This window comes from Typopeltis vanoorti, chromosome 4, assembly GCF_054136105.1.
Source record: "Typopeltis vanoorti isolate ZY-2024b chromosome 4, IOZ_Tvanoo_1.0, whole genome shotgun sequence".
Taxonomy (NCBI): domain Eukaryota; kingdom Metazoa; phylum Arthropoda; class Arachnida; order Uropygi; family Thelyphonidae; genus Typopeltis; species Typopeltis vanoorti.
The window spans coordinates 155,518,314-155,542,114 of NC_143552.1; the positions used below are offsets into that span (position 1 = coordinate 155,518,314).

General features: G+C 36.9%; 1 protein-coding gene and 1 pseudogene across 2 annotated transcripts; one reads left to right on the top strand and one right to left on the bottom strand.

Annotated features, from left to right (window-relative positions):
• Window positions 1-207: 207 nt before the first annotated feature.
• On the bottom strand, window positions 208-18,530 carry LOC150107779 (serine hydrolase-like protein 2). Of its 2 annotated transcripts, none has more exons than XM_090391536.1 (3): window positions 18,447-18,530; window positions 8,977-9,118; window positions 208-3,633 (listed from the first exon to the last, which is right to left on the bottom strand). In XM_090391536.1, exons 2-3 carry the CDS (start codon window positions 9,009-9,011, stop codon window positions 2,667-2,669), a joined length of 1,002 nt encoding a protein of 333 aa, XP_090247662.1. In that variant the 5' UTR covers window positions 9,012-9,118; window positions 18,447-18,530; the 3' UTR covers window positions 208-2,666. The 2 variants fall into 2 exon arrangements, with proteins under 2 accessions (XP_090247662.1, XP_090247663.1); XM_090391537.1 differs by lacking the exon at window positions 18,447-18,530 and adding an exon at window positions 17,801-18,039.
• On the top strand, window positions 9,564-10,935 carry LOC150107780 (cytokine-like nuclear factor N-PAC pseudogene; annotated as a pseudogene).
• Window positions 18,531-23,801: the final 5,271 nt, after the last annotated feature.

Sequence of the window (23,801 nt, forward strand, 5' to 3'; positions counted from 1 at the left end):
TTCAAATATATTATTGTGATCGGTGCACAGTTTTAACCGCAGACTTACAGAATTCTATTCGCATTGGTCAGTCCTAACCATGAAAACCTAACTAATCACGAAACCAATTAACACCAAACTGATTTTTTTTTCCATCAGAGTAACCTGTCCATCAATTTCCAGTTACAATAGAAAAAGTGTTAAGGAATTAATAAAACACAGACTCCGTGTTGTAATATTTATTTATTTTTCATTCAAACTCTGAATAAATAACACTGCACAACTAACTGAAAAACAGCGTGTAATATTACGCACATTACAAACTCTTATCGAAAGAAAACATGATGCACAAAAAAGTAACATAATCGAGTTATATTTCGTTAGATCAAGTTATATTTTATATCTTTCGTAAGTGAATTATTTACTTATGAAGTACTTTTGAATTCCATTGACTCTGAAGACTATGATGCGAAAAATCGGTAGATAAGTACAGCCCATCGATGTCTCTCATCTTCCTAAACCCTAATTGGTATTACTGACTGAAAAATAGTGCGAGTTGTTACTTTTGAGTTTAAAAACGATGTTTCTTCAGGGAGGAAAACCCTTCTTATATCTGAAAGAGAGATCGATTAACTCGGTGAAAGAATTCAACTTCTAGTTTTCTTGTTTGCTGTTTAATAGAAGTTGCCAGGAGCTACACAGGCCCATTTTCAAACTTGGATTTTTTTCTTTTTTTTGGGGGGGGAGGGGTCGATGAATTAAACAAAGATTCTCGAAGATCTGATTTTCTTATTTAATTTAATTTTAGACAGTTATTTTCACTAATCCTTTTTCTTGACAGATTTTGTTTTCCTTACAATTGTATTTTCTTTTGAGTTCTTTGGGAGTTACTGGGTATCTTGTCGGAAACGGACTAATATTCTATCCCATTCATATTATCTTCAGTGAACCTGGATTTCCTTCGGAGAGATGCTTACTGCGTATTATACTGTTAAAGAGATATTCTCTTCGTAAGTAACTGGCGGTTTGGGTCGAATAACAGTAAATAAATAATATAAAAACAAAGCGCTTCAAATATAGTTATGGGATTAACGCTGAAATGAAGACCTCTAGATATAACAACTGACTGTTTTGTTTAGTTTTATTTTATTTCAATATTAAGTCAAGATTTTGCCTTTGTCACTATGGCAACTGTGTAGGCATAAAGATAAGGACACGCGTCTTTTTTTTTTTTTTTTTTAATGTGACTCACTCACGAAAGATTCGCAAATCTATAGTAGAATGTGAACTCGGGTATACAGAAAAAAGGTGAAGAACAGACCTAATACTAAATGGCGTACTCCTACAACTCTAATGAGCCCTCTATGGATGATGTAGATGTTGAGTTTTTGGCTTACGATTTTGTAATAACAGCATCCAGATTTCTGGCAGCATGAGGCAGTCATATTTACGACGAATGCTGTAAAGCTGTGACTGATTTCAAAAATCAGATTTAGATCTACATTTGTATAATGAAAGTTTTCTTTTTTCACTAAATACGACAGTCTGAAATAATGGCATGGTTTGCAATCCCGTCGCCCCCAAACGACTGTAGAGTAGATAGTGTTTTCGCTTGGTCCATATATGCCAATTTGAATGAGCAGACCTCTATATCGCAACCAGGATGATCCTAGTGATAGAGAGCCTGGTTTAGTGCATTTGGACAAATAGTCACTAATTTTTAGGGGTGGGGGTTAAGTTTTAGGAGATTAGTATAGCATTTTGTTGATTCTCTTAAGCGGGCAGCCATTGGCTGCCCGTTTAAGAGAATACCACGATGCTCTAGATAGAGAAGATAAATTTTCCATTGGATTGTACTACTCCATTTGCATACGAATGCCTTGAGTGTGAAGGAAGGACAGACAATTATTATCTTTTTAATGGTAAAACGGATCGGTGGACGTACTAAAAGTTTTCTAAAATATCTGCGCAATGTGGTGAAATGAGTGGTGTCTTATAATACGGGGATAACCTTTCCAGTGCCAAACGCTAGACCGCCAGGAGAAAGATTGTTACAGGTTCTTTGGACGCCAACCGGAAGAATGTTTTCCATGCCTTTATTTATTTTTATTTATTTTTTTTCCCCTCAGACAGTTGCTGAGATGGGCTATCTGGGTTAAGATTTTACAACGAAACTCGGCTTTTTAATCTTGCAACTCAAAAAAAAAAAATCGACTGTAAAACTGTAAAGAGGGCGACAGCTATCTGCATTGTCTTGCCTGATTCTTTCAAAATCATCGATGGCCATGAGCTCAGCAGTCCATGACAATTAAAGGTAGAACAGTTATTTATGAAATGTGTATTTTATTTAGAGGACGGCCAAATTTCTAACACATGTATAACACAGCTTTGCCATGCAGTGGATTTGAGTGAAGCGGTGTCAGGAAATTTTTCTTATATTTTTGTAATGTGTGTGTGTGTGTGTGTGTGTGTGTGTGTGTGTGTGTGTGTGTGTGTGTGTTACTCCAACACACGAGAGGCATCAAGTCCTATAGCAAATGAATAATGTGTGCGGGGGATTAACGTAAAATTTGCTCAATAATTATGTAATAGTTACTTATTTATCATTAAGATGCGTATTTCTTCCTTTAAACCTAATAAACTAAAACCGAGTATGAAAATTCTTTTTTGAAGTTAGCCATATAAAATTATCTAATACGAGAAGTCATTAAGCTATCAAAGAAAGAATTTATAACAGGAGCAACTAGTTCGGGGTTGTTAAGATGAACAAAATGGCTGTCTTTTACTTTTACCGATTCAACGTTTTTACAGTGTGTTTTATAAACTTCAATTAAGCCATCTATTCCTTCTTCTAAAATTTCATAACTAGAATTCTCTGCTTTAATTAACAGCAAGTTGCATTTTATATTCGAAACATATACTTTCATAGCCTCAAGTGGAAGGGTATTCATTTCTGGGCAGCAAACGCGAGGATCTCTCGCGAATACAACTCCTTTCCCGCAAGGATTAATTCTTAACCCTCTTTTCAAAAGAATTTTGGCAGATTCTTCGGTCAGCTGATTGCTAACACTAGCAATAAGTTTTTTGACGGCTTCATTCTCGGTATACACCCGAGGAGAGCCGTTTAGTTTCTTTTCACTTTCAAAAAAACAATCGCAGGCATCTCGCATCAGAGTTGGCAGCATTTCCATGGGTCTACTAGGAGGTTTCACCATATCTATTGCAATTACTGTCTCTATTAGCTCAGGATATGCAGCAGCTGTCAACAGAGCAGTTCCTGCCCCATAACTGTGTCCCAGAATAGAAAACTGCTTCCATCCAAAGTAATCAGCAACGTGTTTTACTTCAAGAACCTTATCTGGAAGATGATAAACACAGCCCCTTGGCTTGTGGGAAGAAAAGCCGTGGCCCAAAAAATCAAAGGCAACAATATGCAGTTCACGTGATAATAGAGGAATTAATCTGTCAAAAGAATTAGCGTTGTCTTGCCAGCCGTGAAGTGCTAGGACAGGCTCACCTTCTGTGCCCCACTCCTTTGCTGCAATGTGACCAAATGGATGAGGAATCTGCAACTCTCGAACTGGCCAAGAAGAAGCTGAAGTACTGTAAAATTTCTCTGGATGGTAGCATTGCCATTTATGAAATATAAACGAGCTGAAATGAAAATAAAAATAAAAACGCATTATTGCATTTTTCAATGACCCTTTGATTCATTAATTTTCAATACGAAAAAATATCAAAATTTTGCATCCTATTTTTTATTTATTTTTCTACTGGTGAATTCAAGGAATTTTTATGCTTTGATTGCATATTCCATATCCGGTACTTGAGTGATTCAACAGAGTATTTGTCAATCATCGCCGTTGAGAAGGTATTTTATACAGAAGTCGCCAATGATTCAGAAATTGTCTCCTTATGCGTCGTGCCTTAATCCACAGAGCAGGGAAAGGAAGAATGGAAATGCAAGTCGGCTATAACTTATTCACTTCATTGTGATAATAAGTAAGAAACAATTTCCGACATTGCAAGAGATGGCGGCAACTTCGACGTCAATGGGGGGGGGAGGAAACAGTGGCTTCAAAAAAGTCTAAAATTCTTCTGCTTTCCCTGTAAGAAATACTCGTGCAGAAGGGGTATTTCAATAACAGTATGATTGCGACTTAATTTTTCTTGTTAATCACAAGTCAAGAAAAGCGTCTGAATGTTTTTAGAAACCTTCATATAATACTACTACTAATAATCTGTTCATCCATAATCATTATACAAGCTTTTTTATTTTAAACAAATAAAGATTTCAATAAATGTGAAGATCCAAGTTTGACAAAATACTCAATCATTCCACGATTCAGACATTTCTGCATTGTGATCTTTGGATAATTTCGGAAATAGAAGGGGCAAGATTTTTCGGTTGGTTAAGAAGTATATTACACCTTACATCCCATTTCTGTACTGACAAGAATTCTGTTCATTCCAAGTTTGTAAGCAAACCAAGACTGCGCATGAAGTACCTTCACCACGGGGCTACTTTAAACTGTTTAAAGACAGTTGCCTTCACATCAGTAGCCTCACTATCACATAATGTAAAGCACACTTCCATTCGGACGTGGGTATTGCTATGCATTATGGGAAGTTACACTATATATTCATTAGTTATATATATATATATATATATATATATATATATATATATATATATATATATATACAGTTATATATATATATATATATATACTATATATATAATGCATAATGCATTATATATATAATTAATTATGCATTATATATATATATATATATAATGCTTATATCTCGTGACGCGTACCTCATCACATCATAGTTAACATACAAAAAGAACGAACGGTTAGTAACATGAAGCGAGAATGGAATGACTTTACCGAATGAATCTATTCTGCCGTTCTCTGGCAGTCACATGATACTATCAGGAATAGGTGAACGCTACTAACATGGTCATTAACCTAAACTATAAATAAACTTAGCCAAAAGGCAATGGAGCGTAAAAAAGGGGTGCAACAGTGTATGTAAGGACAGAGTTGCAAAAGAAAACTTTTACTAAATTAAAAAGAAAATAAAATTCAAATTATAATAACACCTGCATAAAAATTGCATATAGATTTCGTACACAATTAATTAAAACGAATATCAAAATGTATGTGAAATGAATTAATACATTTATATATAATTTCTCAGAATTTTGACACTTTTAGACCATCACTGGTGAAGAGCTTCGTAGCATTCTTTAAGAGCTTCTCAATATCGAAAGGGCTAGTGCGAAGAATATTTTGGTTGTCCCACAGGTTTATGTAGCTAGAAGAAACTCATATTCTGTAAAACCAGATTTCTCAGTTTGCAGAAAACTGATGTAATCCGCATGCTTTGATTGTGGGATGTTTAGTGTAGGACCTGTCTGGCCAATATAGAAAAGATTGCGGGGGGAACATGGAATCTAGTACAGTCCCGATTGAGTCAAGGGGAGAAGTTTGTCTTTCATGGAAGGAGGAAATAACTGCAGTTTGAAGTCAGTATGACGTTTATTATTTGGATGTTTCTCTATCCGTTTGTTTTGTGGACGGAACAAACCCACTACCTAAAATATGCCATAAGTAGCATGCCCAACATACTTTGGGCTCGATAACCTGCTCCATTTCGAAGGTACATCAATAAAAACAGTGCCATAAGCCAGCCGCCACTTGGTATGCACGGATTCGAACCTTACGGTAACGAGTCAGGAGTGTTTCCGATCAACTGGTGCATAATCCCGCTGTCACATATTCTGCCAGGTCGTGCCCGGAGAGGGAGTCCGAGTAGTGGGGTTGCTGTCTCACGTCATACAGGGTTACTCTCCGTGCATGACATAGTCTCACATCATGCAAGAAGACTAGTTTCTCTCTGTATGGATGTCATGTCCAAGAGTCTCTCTTCTCTCATTGCCCGTCCCCACTATATCCTTCAGTCTAATCAAACTTATGAAGTCACAAACAATAACAGTGACACTGCAACATACGCGAAGCTCTTTCGTAAACTGATTCCATCAAAAAGTCGCATGCCAGAACCTCTCCACTAAAATCTCACTTTCACATCCACTTTACTAACATCCGTGGCATTAACACAAACATAAATGACGTCCACATTACTTATAGTCATCCAGACCGGACATCTTATTATTAACAAGAACACAGATCACAGCTGCATCTGTAGACTGGCTAATTTAGAATCCCCTGCTTTTGTCCTTCTTTGGATAAAGGCTTCCTTGTCCCATTTAGTTACTTTCATTTGTTACATTTACCGGTCTCCAAACGCTAATGACCATTCAGATCTCTTCACATTCCTTTCCATGAAACTTGATCATCTGCAATCAAGCTATCCAAATAGTGAGATTATCTTTTTGGACGATCTCAACTTCTATAATTCCAACTGGCTCCCGTACTTCAACACTACCCACCAAGCAAGACGGGAAGCAGGTCTTTGCTCTAAGTAATGTCCTAATACAAATCGTACATCTACCTACTCGAACCCCTGATAACCCTCCTCACTCTCCAAATACTCTTGGATTTCTTTTTGACTAGTTCTCCTTCCAGATACACTGCAGAGATCACCTTTGCTCTCGGCAACTCAGACCTCAATCCTGTACAAGTGTCCGCTCTTACAGAACATCCGTCCTCCGACCAATGCTAACCTCGCATCCTCTGGCACTACAAAGAAGCTAATTTAGATGACCTCCAGAATTTCTACTCCTACTTTCGTTAGTCTGACTCTTGCTTCCACTCATCAGTCCCTAAACCTGCTGTGAATGAGCCACATAAATTATTCTTATTGGCATGAAAGCCTTCATCCTCCATTAAACCCATAATCCATATCCACTTTCCAAGCCCTAGTTCAACCGAAAATGTGTCAAAGTAGTCAAAGAAAAAAAAAATCATCTTACCGCATATGACTCGCATCAAGAACTACATCTTCATATTCTGTCTATACCAAGCATGCCACATATGCAAATCAGACATCATCAGATCCAAATCTGATTTCATAAAGGTCACCATCAGAAAACTTGTCTCCAGTCCAAATGGAAGCTGTGCTGTCTATTCGCTTGCTGAGGCCTCCTGGCACAACGTCTGCTCTCCTGCACTTCCACCATTCTCTCTCTCTCTCTCTCTCTCTCTCGACGCACCACGTTAATTCATTCATAGATAAATCTGACCTCCTGGCATCACACTTTTCGTCAAACTCATACACAAATGATCAAGGGAAATCACTTTCTACCATACAGGAATTCAAGCACTGTATGCTTTCGACAAAAAGGCACCAGTAAACTATTAAATAACTAAAAAGCCTTCTGATACAGATGGCATCTCTCCAGTTGTTCTCAAACATCGAGCTCCAGAGATAATCCGGTTCAGTCTCTGTAATTTGTTATACACATCTGGTACCTAACCCAATGCATGGAAGCAATCTCATCTCCATCCTTTTCCAAAAAAGGATGATAGAAGTCTATCGTCAAACTACTGACCAACTGCCATCACCTCAATCCTCTCCAAAATAATGGAAAGATTCGTCAATAACCAATCCCTCCACTACTTGTGAGGCTCATCAATTAATCAGCGATCACCAGTGCGGATTTCGCCATTCAAGATCCGCAGCTGACCTTGTAGCTTTCATCGCCCACTACTAGACATGTACCATGGAAAGGTTAGGAGAAACTTGTGCTGTCGCTCCTGACATTTCCAAAGTTTTTGACCGTGTGTGGCATCGAAGCCTACTAAACAAATTGCTATCCTTCAGTCTCCCTGTCGCCCTCTGTAATTGATCAGCCAGCTTTCTCTCTAGTCATTCTCTGCAAGTTATGGTAGATGGCTCCCTCTCTTCAAGCTTCACCATCACTGACGGAGTGTCTTGAGGCACTTCGTCAGTGATGGTGAAGTCGTCTCTTTCTCCTGTACATAAATGAACTACTCTCAATCACCACTAATCCTATCCACAAATTCACAGAAGATAGCACTCTTCATTCATTCTACTCATTTGACCAACCATGCAGTACTTGTCCATCCCCCGGCTACAAGATCATCTACAACCAATGCCTTAAACATTGATCTATGTACTATGATCCAATGGAGCGAGGACAACTTTCTCATATTCAATACCACGAAAACACAGTCTTGCCTTTTCTCGCGCAAAAGAATCTCAATTCGACTATGCTTACCCTCAGCAATACATAAATCATCAGACAAAATCAGATCTCTCTCTCTCTCTCTCTCTCTCTCTGATTGAAGTAAGGTTTTCCTCCAGTTTTTCTTCGCATAAACACATCACATCAGTAGCCTTCTCAGCATCCAACAAACTAGGCATTCTATTTCGTTCAAGAGCCTATTTTATGCCCAACCATTTGCAATACAAATCCCAAATCCGCCCATATTTAGAATACTGGTCACATGTTTGGGAGTGGTGTACCTAAAACTTCCCTTAAAATCCTTGACGCCGTCCAGCGGCGAGCAATGAGGCTGATAGATGATCCCTCTCTTACATATTCACTTCATCCTCTATCTCACAGGCGCAGTGTGTCAGCACTGTGTCTATTCTCTACAGGTACTTGATTGGTCATTGCTCCAGTGAATTGACAACCATCATTCCTCCACTTTCTGTTTCATCTGTTAATACAAGAGCAGCAGCTGTCCAGCATCCCTTCACTGCGCAACTGCAAACTTCACCGAACCTGCTTCTATTTATTGTTTGTCATTCCGTCCATCTCTGTCCTCTGGAAGAGTCTTCCTCATGAAGTATTCCCAAACATCTACAACCAGCAACTCTTCAAAAAAATAAATAAAATAAAATAAAATACTTTATCTTAGTTTTTAAAAAAAAATTAAATCTAATTATTTACATTGATATGAGATGATACCTTTGTATATCCAAAGTGCTTACAAAGAAAAAAATCGTGATGTTATAGAGAAGATAATTATCCTTACATAGACTCGTTTATGTACTTACCAGTAATTCAACAACCTTATTCTTGAGGGGAACATGTTCACAGCTGATATTCGCTCCCTCGAAACGTCAGTAAAACAATTAGCAGTTTTTTTTGTTTTTTTTTTATCCAATGTTACTTAGATGAAGATTCGTTGTCACAATGCTATAATCAAAAGAATAAGAAAACATATCTTTCACATCTTCTAAGAGTAAGCAATTAACTAGTGTGATATCACAAGATAAGTACCTTCTACAAATCGCTCTCTCTCTCTCTCTCTCTCTCACTTTATTTTCCACCACCCGACTTCATCCAGAAGAAAAGGATATCATACTTTTATGGTAACGTGGCCTAATGCGAAAATTAATCATCTTTCTTCCATAAAAATTCAAATTACGGAGTCAGCTGCTAAGTTTCAACACCTCACTTCCGCCTCCATCAGCAAGGACAAACACTCCTCTTCGCTAACAATATTACTCTGTGGAACAGCGGAAGATTGTCATTCATGTACGCTACATATTATTATTATTATTATTATTATTACGGGCGATTCCAGGGAGTCCTTAGACTCATCGAGGGAATTCTTTGGCATCATCTATGGAGCGGGAAAGACAACTAAATTTTAGTTCACTAACAATCCCGTCATGCATTCGCATGTTTTTCGTTCAGCATGGAGTCGAAATTTAACGTCGGTGATCTTGTGTGGGCAAAAATGAAGGGATTTTCCCCTTGGCCTGCTCGGATTGTGGAACCCAAAAATGATGTTAGAAAACCAAATATAAAGAAGTCCATGCAGTTTGTGTTTTTCTTTGGCTCCAATAATTATGCATGGATTCAAAGTGAGTTTATTAAATCGTATGAGGACAATAAAGAGCAGTTTACTCGAAATGCTAAAGCTGGTGCTTTTAAAGAGGCACTTGAAGCGAGTGATGACTATGCGCGTAACGCACCCAAGGTAAAACCATTACAGAATGAAGTGAACAGCAAACCTACTGTTCCTGTTAAAGTAAAAAAACACAAAGAAATGAAAAATTAAGTAAACAAATAGTGAAGAAAAAAAAAGCAAAAAAAGAAAAGGCGCAATCTCCGACTAATTTAAAGAAAAAGAGAACATCAAATAGCATTACCACTAGTTCCGGATCAAATAAACGACAAAAGCTAGTTGACAAATACACTTCACTCCTTTCTAACACCACATCCAATACTGAATCTGCTTACCCAGAGTCAAATTTATCTGCAGGATCATTGTTTTCGCCACCATTATCCCAGTCATATGTAAACTCAAGTCCGAGTAAACCATCTGGATTGCTTGCTCGGCCACCATATATTACAAGACCAGCAACGCCTCCTCTGAATGTCGAACAGCCATCAGAAACACTAAAACAAAAAAAGTAACACTTTCTTCCTTAAAATTTAGTTTTCTTGGGCTTGGAATTATGGGAAGAGGCATTGTAAAAAATCTCCTTAATTCAGACCATTACATCACCGTCTGGAATCGCACTCCATCCAAGTGCCGAGGCTTTGTCAAAGCTGGAGCAGTCAAAGGGCAAACTCCAGCTGATGTTGTTGCAGCATCTGATATTACATTTTGCTGTGTATCTGATCCTCAAGCTGCAAAAAAAGTGGTGTTTGGTAATTGCGGAGTCTTAGAAGAAATACGATCTGGCAAAGGGTATGTTGAAATGACATCAATTAATCCAGAAACATCACAGAATATTGCTGAGGCTATCATAGCAAGAGGAGGAAGGTATCTAGAAGCTCCATTATCAGGATCTAGAAGGCCTGCAGAAGAAGGAACACTGATAATTCTTCCTGCTGGAGACCGTTCACTCTTCAATGACTGTTCTACTTCCTTTCAAGCGATGGGAAAGCATGCCTTTTCAAGAAGCAAATTTCTTCCATTCTGTACGTGTTTGCAAGCACAAATGAGTTGGTCTCACTGGAGGTTCATTTCTATAGAAAAAATAATGCAAGAGGTTTAATAAAAAATGATCGTTCTAAAATGATCTCCTAAAATCGCTGTCCAACTCTTGTATAACATTGCAGGGATTCAGTGGAATTTCACCTAAACAGCTTACTGAAAGAAACTTAAGAATACAAATGGTAACTAAAATGAGATTTCGACCATGTTGCAGAGGAGATCAAATTACAGTTTGACACTAAAAGAACATTGTTTTTAAAAGCAGGAAATTATGTGTATGATTACAAGTACAGAATAAAGTGATATCATAAAATCATTCATTTGTTAGCAAAAATGATACAGTACTGCTGAATTCAAAATTCTTTTTACTACCCTAATCACAGGAACTATTTATAGAATTTTTGTTCTTAAAATTGCATTGACAGAAGATTAGTATTATATGCAGGTTGAAATTATTTAATGTCATTGATTCCTTGGCAGTTCTCATAAGCTCTTTAAAGTTACTTATACATTTGAATGTATTCAAATTATTTAATTAGTTATTAAAGAAACAAATGTGCAACGTGGTAACTTGTACAATAAGCATATTTGTGATTTTGTGTATCAATGAATGATCATCCCATGCTATTTTTGATCCTCATCGTCATCCTCATCACATCATCAGTTTTCCTTCCTGAAGCACTTTTTATTCATTTTTATTATTAATTTTATGTGACTTCAGCAAGAATCCTTCATATTGATAGTTTCTTATATACATAAGTTTTGTAAATTGGGGAGAAAGTAAAAAAAAATAAAAAAACTGCTCTCATATTTCTAAGCCATCTCTGCATTTTCTTATTCTTGCAGAGTGCTTCCATAATAATATTGCAAAATTTCCTATAGGAATATTTGTTAATAAAAGTATTGACATTTTCAACATTTTAACAAATGTGTAAAATATTATATTAAAAAAAAGTGCAATAGAATTCATGTGTAATTCGTAATAAAATCACAATATTGAATATCAGAATGATGATTTATCTGTGATGTCAAGTTTTATATTTTTTGCTATGTGGAAAAAAAAAAAAAGAAGAGGAAATAAATCAGCTCAAAATTGCAGTTTACCAATCGTAATTACACATCTAAATCGGAATATTTGCAGTGTGCTCATCTTACAATATATTTTGATATAATTACATTAAAATTAAACTATAACAAAAGGCCAGCAAAAATCACTATTCAAAACATTTATCTTTGTTGAACTTCAACTAAATTAAAAAAGTACCTTGTTGAAAGTTTCCTCACTTAAAAAACCTTGTTTTAAATATGAACATCGTATAATAATCAGTACATCTTAGAAACACTGTAAATAGGCCAGCAAATCCTTTTGTAAAGCATTGTGGTTTTTTTAATTGGATATGTGCTAGCTTTGAACATGTTCTTCATTTTGTTTATTTTAACACAGAAAAGCATAAGACATTTTCTTTAAATCACAAAAACAATAGTAAATACATGAAAATTTCCTTAGAGAAGTAAAATTCTGCGGTGCATTTTCCCCACTCAAAATCTTTTGTATTTTTTGTTTGTACTTTTATTTAAAACAAATAATAAATCTGTTCTATTAAAATAACAATTGAGTTTTCTAATTTGATAACTGGTAGTTAAGATTGCCATACAAATAATTTGGCTATCATCGCTAAAAAGACATTTTCTGTATTCTGTGACAGTTTCACGTGTCACTCAATTGTACAAGAATTTACGTTTGGAGTGACAATAAAAGTTTATCTCATTTATATACAAGAAAATAATAATAAAAAATTATACTGTTTAAAAAATAATAATAAAATGAAAAAAATTATTACGGGCGACTCCAAGGCGTCCTTTAGACTCATCGAGGGAGGCCGTAAACATCATGTCCACACAACTATTCAACATTCTCACAGTATCTATCATACCTTGCCTTGAACTCATTCACCGTCATAGCACCCACAACAGACACTGGCAGCTTATTCCACTCATTTACCACTCTAAAAGTAAAAAATCTAGCTCTAACATCCTTGCTAACCACACTCAGTTTCTGAATGGCCCCTAGCCCTCCCACCAGTAGTCCTGTTCTCAAAAATATCCTCTGAATTAATCCTATAGAAACTCTTCAGCAATTTGAATGTCTCAATCATATCTCCTCTTTTCCGCCTATCAACCAATTTCTGCAACACACAAATCTTCAACCTGTTCTCATAAGGTTCATTCCATAGACCTGCTATCATCTTAGTCACTCGCCTCTGGATCCTCTCCACCTCCTCCCCATCAAGAAGAAACCCTGGCACTCAAATCTGTGCACAGCAGTCAAGATGGGGTCTTATCTAGGCTCGATAAAGAGGAATTATATTTTGATAATTAACTTACTTTAAAAGAAATATATTTTTTTAAAAAAATAGACAAACTTGGTAGATGTTAGATTCATGATTCCCCTCACTTCGATAATGGAGTAATATTATTACTCCATTATCAATTCTATTTTCTAGTAATAATTAAAATTCACTTGTCTTTCGTCCCCACTAAATAAAATAAAAATTAAAGATAACAAAATCAGTTTGCAAGATTTATAGTTGTTTGTACAAAAAACTAAAATAAGATAAATAAATAAATAAATATGAAAATAATTTATTGTTTTCTATCGCTAAACGTTTGAGATGTTTCGTAATTGCGACAGAGATAATACAAGGAATTGATAGCTTTTAACTTTAAAATAGCACTTAATATCAATATCACACTATTACTTTATTTTAATAGGCTAAAATGTGTACTGTAGCTGAAACTTTATTTTACACATAAATCACAGGCTTGATCTTCGTTGGAATGTGGATGGTTTTCAGTAAGGGTCAGGTTAGATTGAGCCTGGTTCGATGTTATTTAAGGTTTTTCGTGAATTCACATTGCACTGGCGCTGACACAGTTTGATTCCTACTGTCTCCCCCTCTGCATGAAAAGTGCACGAGGTCTGATGGCCATGTAGGCCCCACCCGATACGAGGACCAGTGGTAGATTTATGGTTTCTTAGGGAGGGAGGCTTTCATACTGTGGCCAAGTGAATTTTCGACACTCCTTCCCCATTTAATAGGGTATTCTAAACTTATGTATTGATTTGTTGGTAGACACATTGTGTGTGTGTGTGTGTGTGTGTGTGTGTGTGTGTGTGTGTGTGTGTGTGTGTGTGTGTGTGTGTGTGTGTGTGTGTGTGTGTGTGTGTGTGTGTGTGTGTGTGTGTGTGTCTACGGAATTTAGCTGGAAGATTGCAAAATCTTCGAGATTTGCAAGTAGATCCTCCAACGTCTACAAGATTAAGTACAGTTGTTCGAGGCTCCGGAGTGTTCTTCAGCAGCAAACACTGAACAACGATGGAGAGCATGAAAGACTTTAAGGACGCCATTCACAGTCTAAACAGAGACCAGGCACCTGATCTCTTTAAACTTCTTTTAAAAAAGTATGAGGCAGAATGGCCTGGATTCCTGAATATCTACACACAGATTAATGATGTTGAAGGAGATGATGAGAACACGGGGGAGGGTCCCTACACATGATACCCAACACAGAAAAGAAAGGTCCCTCCAGTCATCTTCTGAGACAAAGAAAAGTGGACCTCAGTCCCTAGGTCCTTTGGAGAACAAAACATCAACTTCTCCTGAGCCAGAAATACAGAGAAGGGAGTAAAAATTCAGCCCAAAACTGTAACAGATTACCGCAAGATGACAAAAATGCTGAATAACTCCAAGTTGCCTTTCCACACCTTCAAACTGGCTAGCGAAAAGAACCTCAAAGTCGTATTTAGAGGGGTTACGGAGGAAGTCACGATTGATTAAGTCACTGCTGACTTCTTCAACCAAGGCTTTGCCCCAGTCAAAGTGAGTACGATGTTAAGATCAGATAGACACCAATAGAAACCAATGCCACTCGTGTTGGTGGAAATAAGCAACAAACAAAAAAAAATTTACGAACTAAAAAATGTATGCAGACTCAAAATTACAACTGAGCCACTAAAGAAAGAAGGAATCTGCAGGGCAATGCCATTGATGCCAAATGTTTGGGCATGCCCAAAAACTCTGTAAAGTCACCTACAGATGTTTAAAATGCGGCTATGGACACTAGACCAGCATCTGCACCAAGCCATAAAGCATTCCGGCGTGTTGCGAAAACTGCGGAGGACCCTCAACCAGCTAATTACAAGGGGTGTATTTTCCACAAAAAAATCGTGGATCAACAAGAACTAATCTTACCCCCCCCCCCCTTAACGATTCCATAACCAGTCAAACAAATCGCCCTCCAGCTCGAATCACCCCAACAATACAGGAAGAAATGCGGTCCACAATCATGACCAAAACATATGCTGAGGCTGCACGAATTAAGACTCCTACACCTCACGAGCAAGCAGACTCTAACCTAACTTCTATTTTAACTGCTTCACTTACCACCATGCTCCAGGAATTCAGTAAAACAATCCCCTCACTATCTTCAAGAAAGAGATTCCAACAAGGAACACAATCTATTTTGGCAGCTCTCTGCCATGAGTAAAAAATTCAAACTCAATTCACTTATGATTGTAGCATGGAATGCTAATGGATTAAGAATGGTTCCAGATACAGTCCTGACAGCATTCTAATTAATGAGACACACCTAAGGCCAGCAAATAACCCAAGATTCCGAGGCTTTACCATGTACAGAAACGATCGACTGGGCACAAGAGGTGAAGGCACTGCCATCTACATTAAAGTCTGCCTGAAACACAATACAGTACCCAACAAACAAACTACGAACTTGAAGGTAACAGGTGTGGAGGTACATACCAGCAACGCTGGCAGTCTCAAAATTTATCAAGCTTACAATCCTCCTAGCATTCCACTATTGACATCTGATTTGAACTTTATCCTTGGATCCAAAGACTCCATAATCCTAGCAGGTGATCTCAACTCCAAACATACAGCTTGGCTTAGCTCTTCAGTCAACACCAAAGGTCACACTTTATACAACTACTCAATGCTCAACTCAGCTGTTATGGCTAGAACCATCGAGCCCACCCATTACAGTCCAACAGGAAATACAGATGTTCTAGATATTGCAATTTTCAAAAACATCAGATACCAATACCAACTAGAAACAGTAGAGAAACTTTTATCTTACCACAACCCATCCAGCTTAGGCTGGGTACTCAAGAACAGCTTTCACCTCAGCACTCCTTTATGGCATGGGACAAACTCACCAAAATTCTCCCAGAGTACATCGGCCCACCGCCCATCATTCACAATAGAGAGGAGATAGGCATAGCTGCAAACAAACTAACAAGCCAAATTTACAAAGCACTAGCTTCAGTTACGCAAACCACTATCAACAACTCGACCAATCGGATCCTAGAAAAAATCATGGACCTAATCAGAGCAAAAAATAAAGCTAGAAAGAAATACCACAATACAGGAGCCCCCACAGGATTTAACAATATCAAACGACCTTAATAGAAAAGTCAGAAAAGCTCTTCAAAACCGCCAAATCACGAATGGGAAACCAAATTAGCCACAATCAACTCAGAAGACTATTCTCTCTGGAAATTTCTAAAAATCCTTCGCCCAGAAGACAACCTCTACCTCCCATACAGACCATGCAAGGAATAGTTCACACAGATAAGGAAAAGGCAAAAGCTCTTATAGATAATTTGGAGGGGCAGTGTAATCCATCGCGTGAAAACTTAAACATTAGCTTCATCTATAAAATTCATTGCCAGGTCAGAAAAGCTTTAAATGATCATGTGGATAACTTAGAACCCATCTCTCCCCCTACTCTCGCAGAAATGATGAACATTATAACTCATTTGAACGACAAAAAGGCTCCAGGTCCAGACGGCATCACAAATAGGGTAATAAAGATGCTACCAAGAAAAGCTATAATACACATGGTTAATATAACAAATGCAATCATCAGATTTCAGAACTTTCCGATAACCTGGAAAACGGCAGGCATTATACCTATAAAAAAGCCAGGCAAGAATATTCTAGACCTATTAGTCTCATATCAAGCCTTGGAAAGGTCACAGAAAAGGTTATCATCACAAGGCTACAAGCAATTGCTGACAAACTTGGAATAATCCCTGACGAACAATGTGGATTGCGTAGGGATTCCACAGCGCAACAGATACATAGATTGGTAGAACATATAGCAGGTGGATTTAATTGGAACCTCCACACAGCAGCTGTCTTCATTGATATTGCGAAGGCCTTTGATAAAGTTCGGTGACTTCATCAAAGATTATATGACTTATAGACTTTAAGTTTCCAATAAAATTAGTTAAACTAATCATATCATATCTCAATGACAGACATATGCAAATCAAACTAAATGGAGCAGTGTCACCCAAACTCAAGATCCGTGCAGGTGTGCCACAGGACTCTCTTCTTGCATCACTTCTGTTCTCGATTACGTAGCCGACATCCTGCCAAACCCGAGAACGATGATCTCAGTACTATATGCAGATGATACTGTAATACTCTCCAGATCTCTCAGTTCCCCCCCCCCCCCAATTGGCTATCAGAAGACTTCAAGGCAATATCAATACACTAGAAACTTGGCTGACGGACTGGAGGATCAAAGTACCCCCCCCACACACACACACCAAAAAAAAAAAAAAAAAAGCTCAGCCGTACTATTCTCCAGAAGTAACGTCCCCAGCAAGGACGACATTCAGCTCAACGGAGTCAAGATACCATGAGAGAAAGAAGTTACATACCTTGGAGTGAAACTAGATAATAAACTAGATAATATTTAACAGCCACATCAAACTAATAGGATCGAAAACATCCAGAGTAATTGCACACTACATATATTATAAAGACAATATTTTGTTCCAACATACTTAATCGTATAAAATAAATTATAGACACTAATCTAGAAGATTTAAAATATACCTTGAAGTTTCATAAGCACAACACTGCGGAGATCTGTGGACGCTCTTTGTAAGAATCTTAGAAAATATACGGTGTTTCATAAAAATCCCGAATAAGTGAAGTCGTCAAGATTAACAAAACACGTTCTGAGTGCAACGCAAACTGGCTCGACAAAGAATGCTTTCTGAAGTTATTTGTCGTAATCCGAAATAAAAGATAATAAACAAACTTTTATGAGAAAAATAACTTTCCTTCTGCCAATGAAAGAAATCTCTCCTCACTCATTTCGTTTTTATTAGTTTAATAATCAAGTGGCCTTTAAAGGGAGACCTTTTTCAGTAATATTTCGAACAATCCTTGGTAATTATCAATTGAGAATTGGTCAACTGCATGTAATTTCATGTATTTGACTAACAAATTGATATAATACAATATACGAGGAATATAATATACATGTTCAAAAACCATATATTATAATGAAAAATAAGTGTAAATCTTTTGAACACAGTGAATTTATAGAACACTTAAAGGTTGCTTCAGTTCTTTCACTTTTGCTACTTCTAAAGGAATTAGCAAAAATGAAATTAAAAATTACAGATCCATATCAACATTATCTGCAACCTCAAAAGTTATCGAAATCCTAATAAAAATACGATTAAATAGATACCTAAATTCCATAACCTTTTACGCGCTTTATCAATTCGACAGATTCGGAAGTTACAGGAAAAAACAGGGGCTGTTGGAGTTTCATGAAAAACGTTTTTAGTGGGATAAACAAAGGAATGTACACAGCAGCTGTTTTTCTTGATACGTGTAAAGCGTTCGACTGTTGCAAATGGCTGCATATGGCATTAGCCGCGTTACAAATGATTGGTTCAAATCTTATTTAAATAGCAGGAAACAATATATCAACTATGGAACCACAATCAGTGCTAGAATCTATTTTATTTTTAATTTGTGTAAATGATCTGTGTGAGCTTTTTTTTTTTTTTTTTTTTTTTTTCGGAAAATGATATATTTCGCTGATGCATTTAATGCATACCGAAAATATAAACATACGAAAGAATACACAAACGATCCTTGAGGATTTAGAAATATGTTGAATAAATATGTTGAAACTAACTAAGTATTATGCTAGAAGAAACTGATCAGAATAGGGATATTGGAGTCAGGGCCGGCTCTATCGACTGTGCGACACTTGCATTTTCACGGGGCAGCAAGCTTTTGGAGGCGGCTAAATTGGCCTAACGATAGGAAAAATAAATCCTAAAAAAGTCATTTATTCTTTCTGTGTTGAAACCTGACTTCAGGATGTGAGTTACATTAAATGTTTACGTAATAAAACTTCATTGTACTATCTGTTTTTTTTTAAAGCATAACCATTTAAAATTATGTAGTATTATTATAAATAAATTTAGTTTAATCCTTTATCCAAGTGTAAGCAAACAAATTTTGCGCCTGAGGACTGAGGGAACTCGTGGTAAAGGTGGACCAAGCTGTTATCACTCCTTGTCTCAGTATCTCCCATAATGCAAAGCACATCTCCTTGCGGACATGTATAATGCTATGCATTAAGGGAAGGGTCACCACCCATGTAGTATTATGTTGCGTTTAATATCGCACTGTCAGTGTTAATATCAGACGACGTGACAATAGCAGAACACCTTCTATCTTGCATTTATTTCCGAATCCATTGATGGCCGTGAGTTGACCTTGACCTGAGAGTAAATCTCATTTGACCGATGAGGAATTTCTTTTGACTACACTTAGATTAGAGAAATTAGACTGCACTATGATTTTGAGAATATGAAACAAGAAAAGTTTCGTTTTAAACACAGTACGTTTACATTTTAACAGTGAAAATGTAAATTAACTTATGTTAAGACATGACACGTGTTCTAAAATCTTAATATATATATATATATATATAGCATACTTACGTGTTTGTGATTTTGCAGTTCATTCTACATGACGTGATGAGCATTACTTACATATAAGTTAATAGTAATACATTATTTTCTTTCTTTCTTTTAACCTTTTAACGGTGTTCGACATGTGAAAAAATAAATTACCCTTCGTGACAATACATATTTCTCTTATTATTATAAAGGAATCTAATAAAATACCATTGTACGCAATTCAAATAATTTCTTGTGAGAACTGTGCAAACGGCACCTAATTTTCCCCGGAAAATAACGAAAACTACGAAAAACTTCAAAAAAAAAAAAAAGAAAAGAAAAGAAAAAAAAAAGAAAAAGAAAAAACTCACTCTCAATTTGTGTTGTTTTTAAGCAAGTCGAATCCGATTTTTTTATAAACTATAATAGTACCTCAGATTGCTATACTTTTTTCTATGTTCGTGGATATTTCATGGTTTTTTTTTTTAAAAAAAAAACATTTTTTAGGTTGTATTGATAATATTTCTGATATCAATCAATTTTGGAGCAATAAAATTATTGATTTTTCAAATAAACTAACTTTTAATAATTGCCACTTTATTATAATTTAATTAAAATTTACAGCAGATGCATTTACTCTGCGTTCGCTTGATTTCAATTATCCATGCAGATGCACATTTTCAGAACAAAATTCCACGGTTAAAGAGTTAATTATCTCTCTCTTTTTGTAAAAAATATAGTTCATGTTCATTTTTCATTAGCTAATGCTACTATTTAGAATTTATGATGTTGAAGCCTAGCTTAACATCATAGCTTTTAAGACTCATTAAAAGTTTTTTTAGGGAGAAGGGGCGACAAAATATGCTATTACATGGGGCGACAAAATTCCTAGGGTCGGCCCTAGTTGCAGGCTGTTCACAGAGTGATGTATAGAGATAAGGGTGTTCCAAGTGTGGACTGATACCGAGCAGAATAGTAATCGAGGGCCAACTGTGGGAAAGAATACAGGTCGTCTGCTTTGGGCAAGTCCACAAACCAAAAACTTGCAGAATGGCTGACATTGGAATTTAAGCAGGGTAAGAATACTAGTGTTTTACACACCCAGTTCAAAATACCCTCCTCTGTATCCCCCCCCCCCCAAAGTACATTCACGGTATTCTGCATGCACCTAATCCTTAACGACTACGTTTTGAGTTTGCATCTGAGATATGTCACTGGACCATTGAAGACTGGAAAAAAAGTTGCTTTCTCAGATGAATCATGTTTGTAGATATGCTGTATGGGTGACAGATGGAGAGCATCCCGGTTGTTTGGCAAGAGGCACAAGCCTTAGTATTGGGGATGTTTTCGTTGGAATGTCTTGGAGTCTTAGTACCCATAGGCAATACTACCGGGGGTCATAAAATAACTTTCCCTCTTTGGAGGCATCTATAGCTAAAACCAATAAACGAAATGAGACCAAATGTTTATATTGAGACTTTTGAAAGCATGGGGAGACGATTTCCGCGAAAAAAAGATTTAGTACCAAAAGTCGCCGATAAGTGAAATTTTGGCGCTGGCGAAGCCGAAAACAAGCGGATAATTACATTAAAGGCAGATAAAATGGAATAATAACATTTCGACGGTATAAGCGATAGTCGCGTCACTCATTCCAGCTGGATATGTGGCGCACTACAATGATGATGATAATAATAATAATAATAATAATAATAATAATAATAATAATAATAATAATAATAAAACAATAACTTGCGAGAGACACAGAAATTAATGTAGTGATTGAACTCACAGGAAATAATGTTTTATTCATCAGAATCAGGGGACCCTGATTCTGATGAATAAAACAAGTTGGGAACAAGTTGGGAACGCCACCAACATACACAACGGATTTCAAATACCCCCACAGCCAAAGGTCACATGGAGTGATGTCCGGGGATCGAGGCTGCCATGTCGTCGGAAAGAAGTGACTGATAACCCTCTCATTACTGAAATGCTGGCGTAAAAGGCGGTGTACTGAACGTTCAATGTGTGGCCGTGCTCCATCCTGCATAAAAATTATGGAGTCCAAACATTGTCTTTGCTGCAATTCAGGAATGATAAAATTTTCCAGCATTCGTCGATAAATCTCTCCAGTAATGGAGGAGGCTACAGGACCTGTATGGGTAATATGCTCAAAAAAGTATGGTCCTATTATGAAATCGACTGTGAAGCCACACCACACGGTTACTTTTGGGGAATGCAGTGGTACTTACTGGATCTCTTGGGGATGTTCAGATGCCCAAATCTGCAGTTGCGAGTGTTGGCCGACCCATTCAGATAAAAATGAGCCTCATCACGGCACAATATTCTCCAAGGACAGTGATTTCGACCTCCAGAAGTTAACGAATGGTGGCATCAACCTCTTAGTTTACCGCAAACCTACCAATACAGGAAGTTATTTACATTTCACTTCCTCCCACCACATTTCTCAGAAACTTAGCATTGTGCACATGCTGAAGAACCGTGCTTCTCTCCTTACAACAGAGCAACAGGACCTCCAGGAAGAACTATCCCTGATATCCAACAACCTTACCATGAATGGATTTCCTCGAAGACTCGTACACAAGATACTTTTCTCTGACCCCCAACAAAGACAACGAGATGACATACATTATATTTCTACCATCGTCATTCCATACTTAGGGACAGTTTCGAATAAGATTGCAAAACTCCTTTGACCACATAAAATAAGTGTGGCCTTGAAACCTACAGAAACGATTAGACAAGTGTTAAGATCTCCAAAGATAGCTATCCTTTCTTCAAATATGCTGGAGTTTACAACATACCCTGCTTGTGCGGCTTGAATTATATCGACCAGACTTCAAGGAGCCTTGAAATTAGGCAAAAAAAACACATAGGTGACGTCAATAATAACAGAGAAGTAAAATGGGGGTTAGCTTTTCACTTCTCAAGAACGAACCATGTAATAGAGTGGGATAGAAGCACAATTCCTTATATAGAGGAAAACTTGCGCTCCTGATTTATTTAAAGAAGCCACAGTAATTGCCCGCTGTACACAAAACCTTAACAGGAATCAAGGACTAATCTTGCCCGTGATCTGGAAGACCCTTATTAGATCTCTTAACTCACCAGAACTGAATTACAGTGCCAACCATAGAACGTTCCTAAATAACAAGTGAGTTGATGCACGCTCAATGCATGTTTTGTACGCGCTATGTAATTATTCAAATTATTCAATATGTAAATATTCAAATTATATTTTGTCTAATATAATTTGAATCGATTGATTATAGTTTGTAACAGTTTTTTACTTTTTAGTGCCTTACATCGGTTATGTACCCTGCAGATGCCAACAGCCTTAGTTGGTGAAACCATTAGAAGTCTTTTTATAAAAGTAATACTATCTATTTAAGGACATAAACTGTATTTTAGCCTGAATATAATGATATCCAGCCTGAATACTGTAGGATATCATTAGTGTAGGCTGACCATACGTACCGTTTTGAACGGGACAGTACCTTTTTTTTAGAATTTCCCGGCAGTCCCGTCGTTTTAATAAAAATGTCCATTTTGTCCCGTTTTCAGTTAAAACTATAAATATACTTTAATATTGGTCAATCATAAATTATTATTCATAACCTATAATCGTATAACAGTATCATAAATACCAATAATTTGTATAATCATGGAGTCGCATTGTTCGATACTAAATATCGATATCTGCAGTGCAGAGAAAATAATAAAAATGCATGTCGGCAACAGTTGCACGTTTCAGACGCGGCGTCTGTTTTGCTGTAGCGTTAGTTTTTGTTTAACCTGTATGCTAACCGGTAGCTTTGTTATTCAATGCCGGTGGTTTAAATTTCATATTTTTTTAAAAGTTTTAAGTCTTATTTTTTAAAATTTTAAGTCTATCCTTGCAATATCAAAGAGGCGAAACTGCAGTTTTAATGACTATCTCCAGAAAGAATTCAAATTCATTAAACTGGACAAGCTGTGTAGCGATGGAACAAAAGTAGTATGCCAACATTGTATTGTCCATTTTTTCCGTTGCTCATGGAGGCAGAAGCGGCATCAACCAACATCTACGTAGCCAGGAACATAACGATGCTGAAAAGACTTGA

Excerpts from the sequence above, each read along its gene's own strand:
- LOC150107779 (XM_090391536.1), bottom strand. The coding sequence starts at position 9,011 with ATGTTCCCCTCAAGAATAAGGTTGTTGAATTACTG. Across the intron at positions 3,634-8,976 it reads ATAAGGTTGTTGAATTACTG|CTCGTTTATATTTCATAAAT; the intron begins GTAAGTACATAA and ends TTTTCATTTCAG.